The 12,392-nt window shown below is 44.8% G+C and overlaps 1 protein-coding gene across 1 annotated transcript in view; it reads left to right on the top strand.

Moving 5' to 3' along the window:
• Slc12a8 (solute carrier family 12 member 8) overlaps window positions 1–3,612 on the top strand; it is a 125,026-nt gene extending 121,414 nt beyond the window's left edge. Inside the window, exon 14 of the mRNA XM_042668725.1 lies at window positions 3,445–3,612. Coding sequence (XP_042524659.1) covers window positions 3,445–3,607 — 163 coding nt within the window. The 3' untranslated portion in view covers window positions 3,608–3,612. The remainder of the gene's footprint in view (window positions 1–3,444) is intronic.
• The last annotated feature ends 8,780 nt before the right edge of the window (window positions 3,613–12,392 follow it).

Below are 12,392 nucleotides of genomic sequence, written 5' to 3'. Positions count from 1 at the left end.
CTGTTGGTTTGCTTTTTAAAACTCTAGCTGTCTTGTTTGCACTTGTCAAAACTTTCATCTATTATATCCAGACATTGCTATGACACCCTTTTCCAATGATCCCAGGTGTCAGTTTAAAATCCTTCTCCCTCTCATACTGTATGGTTGCTTTTTTTCCCCTCCAGTCTTGGGGCTTGAAGTTAGGACCTGGGCACTGTCATGGAGCTGCTTTTGCTCAAGACTAGCACTCTACTATTTGAGCCACAGCACCACTTCCGGCTTTTTCTGTTCATGTCGTACTAAAGAATCGAACCCAGGGCTGCATGCATGCTAGAGAAGCACTCTATCAGTAAGCCACATCCCCAGCCTTCTTCCCCCCCCCCTCATATTTTAAATTGTGATAAAATACACATAACATAAAAATGTGTGTCATAAAAATGTGTCTTTAGGTATCTGTTTAGTGGTATTAAGTGCAATCACATTATACCACTCACCTCCAGAACCTTTGCATTTTCTCAAGCTGAAACTCTATCCTCATTAAATAACAATTCTCCATTCTGTACAGCACTGCTAATCTGTTCAAGTTGGTATAAGAAACCAAAGTCTGGAACCTGGAATGATGAAGAAGAATTAGCAGAGCTGCAGAAATTTATAGGGAAGGAGTTGGAGAGCTGAGGGCCAGGAATGCGCTGTGGCGTGGGAGGAGAACTCCTTTCCTGTTGTCTGCTTTGGCTAGGTAGGGGTGGCCTCTCTGCCTCTCATTCTGGCTGAGGACTGAGGCTGGTGGTACAGGTGATGGCACACCCACACCAGTTTCTTGTCCCCACAATCTACTCCTGAGGGAAAGTACGGTTTCAGTGGAAATATATTCCATAGAAGATGACTGCAATTTTTGAGCTGAAAATAGAATATGGTGATATTTGGAGGTATCTGGTTTGCAAGAACATCTTTAGTCATTTCTGGCTACGCAATCTAAAAATAGACCTTGGTTGGCCACTGTTCTTTCCTTGGTAACTGAGTTCCTGGGATTTCACCTCCAGATTCATTGTAGTGCTATGTAGAAGGAAGACTAGAGTAGGATGAGAACATTCTTAGGCAAGACAAGTCCTTCAGTTGCAACGAAATTAGTCCACACTGCTCACAGTACAATATCAGGCTCTGAGCTAATGGAGTAGGTGGTAGAGCCTTGGCTAAGTCGGCATCGAACTTGCTTCTTACTTTATGATGCTTTATCAGGAGGAGAAAGAACCAGCTTATGGTGACTCGTTTTAGAAACCCTAGCTTTCTTTTCTGTCTTGTAGTGTTGAGATTTTACCCCCACAGTAGCTCCAAATGTCCTTCAAAACCAAGGGGAAAAAGGTAGTAATGCGTTTGAGCAGAACATTTGTCCTATATATGTTCTGTTACATGTGCAGCTGCCAGTTACTAAGTGACCTTAACCCTTCTCAAGACTTTCTTTCCTGAAGCCCTAGAAATTCCCAGATGAAAATTCTTAAGCCATGGTAGAAAATGAAATACTGTATATCATTTCCCTGAAATCAGAGGGTATATGATCTCACCTATTAAAAAAATTAAACCCAAATTGGTAGGATATACCTACAATCCTAGTACTTAAGCTGAAGCAGGGAATTCTAGGCTATCCTGGCAGACACAGGAAGACCTGTCTCAACCCTACTCCTTGAATCAGTGTTAATGCTTCCTCCCCAAAAAAGCATTGGTAAAAAAACATATATGTTAACCAGGCATGGTTGGCTCATGCTTGTAATCCTAATTACCCCAAGAGGCTGAGATCTGAGGATCATGGTCCGAAGCTAGCCTGGGCAGGAAAGTCCTTGAGACTCTTATGTACATAAATAACCACCAAAAAGCTGGAAGTGGAGCTGTGGCTCTAGTGGTAGAGTGCTAGTCTTGAGTAAAAAAGCTCAAGGATAGCACCCAGACTCTGAGTTCAAGCCCCAGGACTGGCACAAACAAAAACTAGCACAAAAACAAAACAAAACAACAACAACAAAAATATGCTGATTAATTGGTATGGGAGTTTGGTCATTTCACTTTTTGAAAGCTCAACCCATATAGCAGTTAATTCCATTTTTAGGACTCTCAATCTAAGTAATTTAGGTATAGTCTCAACAAATGGCCATACTACCTGAGACATGTGATCCAAACTTCAATATAGACAGACATTTTTCAGTAAATCAGTTGAAGTTCCTGTTTTAGAAACTTTTTATTAACACAGTTGTACCATTAGATTTCTACTTTTTTACAACTTTCAAATATACTCCTGATTCAAACAACTAAACCTTAGTATGAGCACAATAGCTGATTTTGATGGTGGTGGAGTTACTGGGGTTTGAACTCAGGGCCTCATACTTGCTCAGCAGGTACTCTACCTCTTGAGCTGCTGTGTCAGCCCTTTCTGTGTTGGATATCTTCTAGATGGGGTCTTGCTTTATACCCAGGTAGCCTGGATTGTGATCCTCTTATAAGTGCTTGCCTTTGTGTCTGGAATGACAGGTGCTCGCCACTGTACCCAGCCATTGATCGAGACGGAACCTTGCAAATTTTATACTCAGGCTGGCTTTCAACTACCCTCTCCAATCTCTGCCCTCTAAGTAGCTAGGATTGCAGGCTTGAGTCACTGATAACTGATTCTCTTAAAGATTTTAAGAGGCAACCCATGCCTCAGAGAAAGACTTAAGGACAAGACATAAGCTGTAGGCCTGGAAGGGATCTGAGAAAGTGAGGCACTGGAGATGAAGAGTTTTCTGGAAGCCACTTATTGCATTAATGAGGGACAGGTCTGGGACCAGATCTATCTTCTTTCTGTAGCTTCCTTGGGTGTTGGCCTGAGCTTTCCTTATTCCAATGTGACTCATGTATCCCTAATATTTGTCTTTACCAGTGTATTCCAGTCATGTGCAGAGACTGCAGGGACAATGGAATCTATACTGGGACTCACTCTTTGTCTTAAGGCTACTTTAGCATCCAAAATGTTTGCACTTTTCCACTTAGCTACTTGCTAAGTAAATCTTAGCTCTCTAGAAATCATTCCTCATTCAACTTGCTTTCCAATGAATTGTGTGTGCGTGTGTGCATGCGTGTGCATGCACGCACCCATGTGTACCAGTACTGGGAATTAAATTTTGCAATTCATTCTGTTTATTTCATTTGACCAAAAAGGCAAAGCCACACCATAAAGCCCCCAAATAATGCCATTTGAAAGGGAAAAACTCCCTTTTGTGGGTATCTCCTATCATGAGGTACAGTTTTATAGTTTTCTACTTCTCTCTCCTTGCCTTGATACTCCGTTTCTCCCACTCTGAGATCACAGACTTTGGCACATGTAGGTCTCAGTAACTGATTCCCGATTTTAACAAGCACCTGTGGCACGGGTGCGATGATGTGTGTCCAGAGCTGACCGGCATCCACTGTTGAGCCCTTCTTACTTGTCCTGTCTCACTGAAGGAGTGTGCGGCCCCCCCAGGAGCAGATCATCTTGGCACCGTCCCTGGCCAGGGTTGACATGGAGATGACTCAGCTCACCCAGGAGAACACAGACTTCGCAGCCCGGGACCGCTACCACCACTCCTCCTTCGTGAGTCAGGAACAGCTGATGTCTCCTTTCTGATGCTGCCCTGGGCACAGTGGAGGAAGCAATTCACAGAAGCTGTGGTGGCAGCTTTGACTCCATAGGAACCTCCACAGCATGCCCTCCCACGGGCCCGTTAGGCAGCAGAAATTGTCTCTGGTTTTCAGTGCCATGTCCAACCCTAGGCAGGCGGCATTCCAACTTCTTCCACGTGGCACTCCACCTGGGACATCAGGATGATCACACATAGAGAACCAGAGCCAGATTGCTTGGGCAGAGCGCCACAATAAATGCTTTGTTTTCAGTTTATTGTATTATTAATTGTGTAATTCACTCACACAGTTCCAAGCCCCAAAGTATTACCACATATAGAGTGAATAGCCCTCTCCCATCCCTGCTCAGCGTTCATCTCTGCTTTCGTTATTCACAGGTGACTCATTCATGGGTCTAGTCTTTCTTTTTCTTTTTTGTTTTTTTTTTTGTGCCAATCCTGGGGCTTAACCTCAGGGCCTGGGTGCTGTCCTTGAGCTTTTGTGCTCAAGGCTAGCACTCTATCACTTGAGCCATAGCTCCACTTCCAGCTTCTTGGTGGTTAATTGAAGGTAAGAGTCTCACTGACTTAACTGCCTGGGCTAGCTTTAAACTGTATCCTCAGATCTCAGCCTCCTGAGTAGCTAGGATTACAGGCATGAGCCACAAGTACCCAGTTGGCATTTCTTTATGAATATATATATAACATGGAATCTCACTGTTCCTTTCATATATACAGTGGTCACCTATTATATGTATGTTCTACACTTTTCTTTCTTAAATATCTTGGAGTCATTTCCATTACAGTATGTCCAGTTTCCTCCTTGTATGGATATACCATGATCTGTTTCACCATTTCTATCATGATGGGCATCACAAAGATCACAAAGATCTTTGCTATTATAGTCAGTTCTGCAATATACATGTGTGCAGTTGTAAATTGTATCTTTAGGAGTAATTTCCCAAAGTGGAATCACAGGATCAAAGAATGCAGCTATTGATTGTTTTTAAAGCTATTATTGTTTCAGGAAGTTGTTGTTGTTGTTTAAATCACTAAAACCCTGTTACTGTGAGTTGCCTAATGGTGAACTCAGGTTCTCTAACTCTGACTCCTTGAACACCTCTGCAGCTATTTGTGACATGAATGGCATGAGGGGACAGGGCTCTTGGTTCTTCTGTGAGCATGGCCTGACATTCATTACAAGCATCCAGTACTGGGGACTGGACAATGGCTTCCCTCATAAATTCAGCTTCTAGTCTAAGTTGGGTTTTACCACTGGGCCAGGGAACATGGGCTGATTGGTTACTTCTGCATCTTCCTTCTATTGCAGCACTTCTCTTAAGGTGATATGCTCACATCATCTGGGACACATATATAAATTGCCTCACCCCTGGGTCTCTTAAAGTTTGGGATGAACAGGTGCCACAGGTAATTCAATGCTGGGCATCATTGGACCACATTTGTAAAACACTGATTTGCTAGATGGTAGGGTTTAGAATGACAGAGCTGGGAAAGTCAGCTAGATCATAACCTTCAGAAAAACAAGGACACACTTATGATTATTCAGAACCTAGCTCCTATTAATTAACAGATTTCTGGGTATCAGACACAATTTAAAGAACTCAAACTTTGAGCTGGCAATAGGCATGTGGGAAATAGAAACACCACAAGAATATAATCTAAATTGGATGTGGTGGTACATACCTCCGGAGGCTGAGGCAGAAGGATCATGAGTTCAATGCCATCTTGGCCAGTTTGAACAACAGGGATAGCCTGTCTCAAAATAATAAACAAGGCAGACTGTATTCATGAAATGCCGAGGACATTGTTTTCATATTTTCGGCAGTACAGGGTTTGAACACAGGGCCTTCTGCTCGTGAGACAAGCATTCTACTACCAGAACCACACCCTCAAGCCTTGTTTTGTTTTGAAACAAATTATGTAGCACAGCCTGTTGTGGAGCTCAAGCCCTATATGCAGTAAAGTGAGTAGCTCACAGATGCTTAAGGATGCTGAATCTTTAAAGAAGTTCAGAAGTCTTCATTTCATCCCAACCAGATTGTAAAAATATACTGTTAATCAGGCCTTAGCCCGAGTCCCCCAGAAAGCAGATGCTTATAGGCTACCATTTTGGTGATGACTGGCTGTGAGAAGACAGGAATCAAGGCCGGGGGAATAAGCAGTCAAGGCCCCACCAACAGTTGGGACAGACAGGATACAAGGTGACAAATTAATAGATTTTATATGCAATCCATATATTGACAAAGGTCAGTGGTAAATGCAAACCATCAGGAAGACAAAACATGTCACCGGATCACTCAGATGGGGCTTATATATCTAAAGGCTGTCTCCCAAACATCAGCCCGGTCAATGAATGTGACAGTGAGACTAGAAACAGTTCCTAAGTTAGACACAGATTTCTGGCCTAAAAGTTTACCAGAGAGAAAATGACCAGCATGTTTGTCACCTGGTTCACAAAACAAAGATACTCAATGTCTTTCCACTTGGGGGCCCTGAATTGAAATAAACGTGGCCCACTTTCTGGCCAATCAAATAAGCCTTCTCACTTAAAAAAAAATCCTCATGATTCAGGCTCAAATACAACCTAGTTTAGACGTGCGCATATGGATGTTTCTGCTTTCCTTGGTATGCTAGAGCAGGTAGAGGGCAGGCCAGTGTGGAGATTACCTCTGCTGAGGTGAGAGGTGGGGAGGGGGTAAGGAGCCAGCCCAGATCCCCAGATGGTCTGGGGCTGGTCATTTGAGGTTCTTGAAGCCCTACTTGGTGCCAAGCACCAGCCATCCCACTGTCTTATGGAGTAGGCTGTGGGAGAGATAAGATGGAAAGAAATTGAACACACTGTCCGATGTATTATATTCAGATTGCTGCTATGACAAATTACTATAAATTCAGTGGCTTAAACACAAAATGTATTCTCTTGCAGTTGCAGAGTTCAGAGGCCCAAAATGGGGCCCAAAATCAAGGCATCCGCAGGGCTGGATTACTTCTGGGAGCTCCAGTGGGGGTTGGCTTGTATGTTTTATCCAACTTCTAGAAGCTGCCAGTGTTCCTGGGTCATGGCGTCATTTATGAGTGAGCACATTCACACCAGCCTCTGCTTCTCCTTCACCGCTCCCTGACTCTCCAGCCCCTACCCCCCTAGCTTTTAGGAGCTCTTAGGATTCGGTTGGACCATGTCAGTCACACTCTCTAGGTGCTGGGGATGAGGAGCCAGGCACCTTTGGGGGCATTGCGTTCCTGCATCCTTGATTTAGAGGCACAGTTTCAAGAGAAAGAATGGTGCTGCATACCAGAAGTGGCTGGAGCATAAATCAAAAGCATTCAGCAGGCAGCCAAGCCACAGGCTACTAAAGGAACTCAGGGCTGGATGTGTGCCTCAAGTGGTAGAATACCTTCCTACTAGGTGCAAGGACCTGAGTTCAAACCTCAATTACCACCACCACCACCACCCCCACACACACAAAGGAACTCAACAGTTCTTGAGAACATGCCTGCAATCTGTAATCCTAGCTACTGAGGGGGCTGCAATCTGAGATTACTATTTGAAGCTAGCCAAGAGCAGCAAAGTCTGTGAGACTCTTGTCTCCATTAAAATAACAAAAAGCCAGAAATAGAGCTGTGGCTCAGGTGGTAGAGCACTAGCCTTGAGAAAAAATGCTCAGGGACAGCACTGAGGCCCTAAGTTCAATCAATAGTACTTGTGCGCGCGCGCGCACACACACACACACACACAGACACACACAGAGGTAGTTCTGAAGAGAAAGCTGATTTGGAACCATTGGTTAGGTGATATAGAAGGCCTTCTGAACCAAGGGAATGAGATAAATGTTTGAGGCAGAAAAATCTGAGTCAGAGAAAACAGGCTTATGTTCAGTCCACAAACTCTTCTTCTTACCTCTTCCTTTTACAAAGGCTTACTGGGAGGGAGGTTTATGTGGCATATTGATGACATTTGGGGAATAAAATCTGTCTGAAGCTAGGCATCAGTGGCCTATGCCTGTAATCCTAGATACTCAGGAGGCTGAGATCTGAGGATCGCGGCTGAAAGCCAGTCTAGGCAGGAAAGCCCATGAAACTGTTCAGAAAACCCGAAGTGGTACTGTGGCTCAAGTGGTATAGTACTAGCTGAGGGACAGTGCTCAGGCCCAGAGTTCAAGCCCCATCACTGACAAAAACAAAAAACAAAATCTGCCTGAACCTTGACTCTATCAATTTCTACCTCTGAGATCCTGGATAGGCTTCTGAACCTCTCTGAGTCTGGAAGTCTTTCTCTGTGAAAGGGGAATTATAATTTCTACCTACCAGCATGAGGAGCTAGGAGTACTAGGATGACATCCATATTTTTGGAAGAGATAAAAGTGGGTGGTGGTGTAAGAGTCATGTCACTTACTCTGAATAGTGGGAAGAAAAGAGAAGAGCAAAGCAAAGGTAAAGGAAAAAAAAAAAAGACAAGAAAAAAATCCCCGATAATTGCAGGGCTTCTTGACACTGCTGACCTAAAAATCTCAGAGCACAGAAGCATCCTACTGCTTCAGGAGGCCAGGCTGCGTCCTGTGAGCCACAGACCTCGCGGGACACCTTCACTAACCACCACCAGGACATCTGCAGCCATCCAGATCAGAGCCAAGAGCACCACAGCGCTCTCTCCCTGATACACATGTCACCTGTCCCCTTCCCCAGCGCCCTGCCCAGGCCTGCAGCCTATCCCATTCACCTGGCCACTGCTCCAAACAGGGAATTTTCCCCAAACACACACACATATACAAATGACCCCGCCATCTTGCTCTTTTTAACCAAGGTTTACTCTAGAGCAAACAACCCACAGGTTGCCTGTCTTACCCCCTGGCCCTCTCTCAGCCATATACCCTGGCTGCTACCTAAGGACCAGAGAGGGGAGGGTTGGCTGTGGTGGTCTCATGTACTGGGGTTTTCTCACTTGTTGCACTCCTCCATAGACAGGAAATGCAGAAATCTGCTCACTGAAGGCTGTTCACTCTTCACTATTCGGCACCCCTGCAGCTGGGAGATGGGCGGGGCCTCTTTGGGGGAGGCTCATAAGCAGAAACAGATGCCAGTTTGTCAGCTCAAGAGACAAAATAGAGATTTGATGAGGCACAGTTCTGAGGGAGCAGGTCCTATTCAGGTAAAAGACTAAGCAGATGGCAAGAAAGACCCACCAGGAGTTCCTATACTGGCTGTGCTTCTGGGAATGTAGCCCATCTCACAGCACCAGGGCTGGCCTTTTCCCTGCTCCCTGGATCTGATGGGCTAGGCTGACTGGAGGATGGTGGATGTTCTCATGCGCTCAAGTTGGGGCCGTGGGAGGGGTGGGAGGAGTAGCCACCTTCTAAGAGAGGCAGAGCTATTCTCGAAATGGAGTATAAAATAATGGCCAGCCTGGATTTCTTTTTTAAAATTTTGTTTAAAAAGTGTGTGTGTGCACACACAAGCACGCATATATGGGCACACTTTTCTGATTGATCCTGTTGAAGAAAGCACTATATTAAAAGAGCTGGACTCACCAAATGTGGAGCCTGTCTTCAAACACAGGCCATGTGGTATAAATCAGATTGCACTTTGGGAGGCCTTTGCGTGGGGGAGAGGGGGAAGGGGAATAGCTTTTTAAGGATTAATAGCCATCTCCCAGTAGCCAGCAGGAGGGCTTGGTGAGTGCTGATTGGTAAGATGTGAAATAAACCATATGTATTAAGCAGCCTAAGATGGAAGAAATAACACTGACTTCAAATATGAACACTCCCCGCCCCCTACTTGAAGGTCACAGGGCAGGTGCTCCAAATGGCAGTGTCCACTTCTAACTGAACTACTTCTGACATAAGCAACTCTATGTTTTGTGTCAGTGAGGGAGGGCTTCCTGCTATAACAAACATCCCCAAATCTCAGTGACTCAATGCTGTAAATTTATTTCTAGTCCATGTAACGGTCTGAAACAAGTCAGAAGGGAATGAGGAGCTCTTTTTAACAGCATTATCAGTAGATGGAACATCTCTGCCTTCAGAGTCTTCCTCAGCATACAGCTAGATGCAGATAAAAGAAGACAGAAGTACCTGGAGGGTCCCCAGGAGGTTTAGGGACCACATCTGAAAGGGCTCCTTCTGCATTCAGTTGGCCAGGACTGTGGATGAAGGTAAATATAGGCCAGCCAGGCATTAGGAGGAGGAACGAGGTTTGCTGGGCATCTGGCCTGGCCTGCCACAGTGCGGAGGGACGTGAACAGATGGATCAAGTTCTTTAGTGATGGCAAATGAAGAGTCTGGTGATCTGCTGAGTAGGTTTGTGCGTTTAGAGCTCTGTCTCCTGTGGTAAAAATTCCAAACTCTATCCAAGGATGCTTCCATCTTGGAATTCCATTTTCAGAACTCTGTTTGGAGCCTCTCAATATTCTAATAAATGGAAAGTTTTAATCCTTGGGAGTTCATTTGACTTCTGTAAGAGCCAGAAATCATTTGGAACCAAGTCTGGGGACACTCTTGTTCAATCAGGGTTAAGTGACCCAAAGGATGTGGCTCTGAAGCAAACTGACCCCTGTACACATTTCAGAGATGGGATCCCAACACAACACACGGTAAAGATTGACAGTTTAATCCGAGTAATTGCATGAGGCCTCCTAAGGTGCTGAAGGGACATCATTTATTTAGATACATACTTTTCAGTAAGTTGGAGAGAGGGAGAGAGAGAGAGAGAGAGAGAGGGCGCAATGAAACCAAAAGCTATGTACTTTTGGTTTATATGCTGTCAGTTATTCATTGTCTGTGTTGGCTCCATTTGTCCAAAGGTATACCTACTGTAAGAAATCATCTCAGTAAAGGGTTGAATGTTCTTGATGTGCTCTGTCAATCTGTTCAACCCATCATAGATTCATTTGGTCACTTAGTCGGGGTGGGCTTGCTGCTGTAACCAATGTCCCCAAGTCTAGGCATGTTACAGTCTGATACAAGTCAAAAGGGAGTGGGGATTACTCAGAGTCCATGTATGCCAAGCTGTTTCTCTTGGTTCAGAATCTGTGATACTGGATGATGGCAATTGCTTTCTAGTAGTCCGAGGCTCAGTTTCCTAGTGCTGCATATTCTCAGATGAACAAGTAGAAATTGAGCCACAACCCTTTTGGATAGCCAGGAAACGGAGCTCTAGTGACTGTCAGAAAATTTTCTTCTGAGCTTGAGAACAGTGAATCAGATCTTCTCTAGACAGATGTTCTACGTTTCTGGATAAACTCAGTGCCTCGGAAAATCCTGATGTTTGCTTTAGAATGATTCATGTTGTCCTAAGATACCCAACTCAGATTGCTTTTTCCTTATGGGCAATGAGAAGAAGAATAGTAGGTGAGGGGAAGGGGTGTGAGGACCCCACTGCTCCAGCATATAAAGGAATTCAGAGGTGAAGGAGTAGAGAGAGCCCTGTTTCTGAAATTGTGGTCTTCAGATCACTGGTGGAAAGAAGTCATGTGGGGTGCTTGCTACTGCTAATTCCAGACCTACTAAGATAGGCTGTCTAGGCTGGAACCTGGGTACACACACATTTTAAGCAAGGGATTCCCTGAAGTGTGAGAGGCACAGGTAGAAGGCTTTGGGTTGTGGAGTCTTGAGTCCTCATCAGCTCCAAGCTGTGGTGAGCAGTAGCAATCCCAACCCAGAGCCCCTGTGCTAGGGGCTGGTCAGCGTGGTGATGTCACGTCCCCCACGGTCTCCCTGATAAGCTAGAGACAAAGTCCGTTAGACCTCCCTTCCACTGAGAACTAGCAAGTTGGTTTGCATGCCTTGGTGTCCATGTGTGAGCACAGTTGTGTTTGTACTTGAGACTCTCTTGGATGATAGACCTGTATGTGCACATGTTGTGTGCATACAATGACATCTGATGACTGGTAGAGCCCTTTTCCTTTCATATCCACCTCAGATCCCACCTGCTCCTTCCCAATGCCACATCTCAGAGTGTTGAGAGTCCATGCCCATTCTGGGCAATCTGGTCACAGCTCCTTTCTGTAGCTGGGGTCCTGTAAGTTATGGTCAATCCCTAAAAATCAAATACAGACATCTTTATTGAGCCCTATTCTTAGACACTCACAGTCTCATTTTATCCTCACAACTCAGTGAGGCAGGTACTGTTATTTTCCCTTGTTTTATGATGAGGGAACTGAGACTTAGGAAAATTAAATATGGAGTTGTGCCTCGTTATCCACAGGGAATTGGTTCTAGGGCTCCCCAAAGGTACTGAAATCCAAGACTGCTCAAATGTCTTCTATACGGTGGCATGCTTACATATCGCTTACAGATACAACTTACAGAGGAACAACTGAAGTTTACTCAAGGGCCCATCGCTAGTGAGTGGCAGAATCAGATTTGAACTCAGTTCATTCATTGTTCAAGGTCCCTACGGAAAGCAGTCAGGACCGCATCCTCTTAAGTGCTCAACTTCATCCTCTGTCCCTCCATCCTAACTCCCTCTCTAAAGCAGACACTGGCAAACCGCAGCCTGGTGGATCAAATCAAGCACATGGACTGGTTCTGTTTTGCTTTAATTGAGTTGAAATTTGCATAGCATAAAATTAAGTGTTGTAATTAAGTGTCTGTCTTTGAAATACAATTTTAGTGGAACACACACCATTCATTCGGACATGGTCTATTGCTGCCTCCATACTACCATGGTGGACATTGGTAGCTAAGGTAGCAGAGAGCACAAGTCCCACAAAGCCTGACATACAAATGTTTACTGTGTTTGTTTTAGAGAACTTTGATCTGTGCTCTTTGGAAAGGAACA

This window comes from Dipodomys spectabilis, unplaced genomic scaffold (assembly GCF_019054845.1).
Source record: "Dipodomys spectabilis isolate Male_0828 unplaced genomic scaffold, ASM1905484v1 ptg000017l, whole genome shotgun sequence".
Lineage (NCBI taxonomy): Eukaryota > Metazoa > Chordata > Mammalia > Rodentia > Heteromyidae > Dipodomys > Dipodomys spectabilis.
The sequence above is the reverse complement of the archived record's forward strand: the minus strand, read 5'-3'. Positions and strand labels throughout refer to the sequence as shown.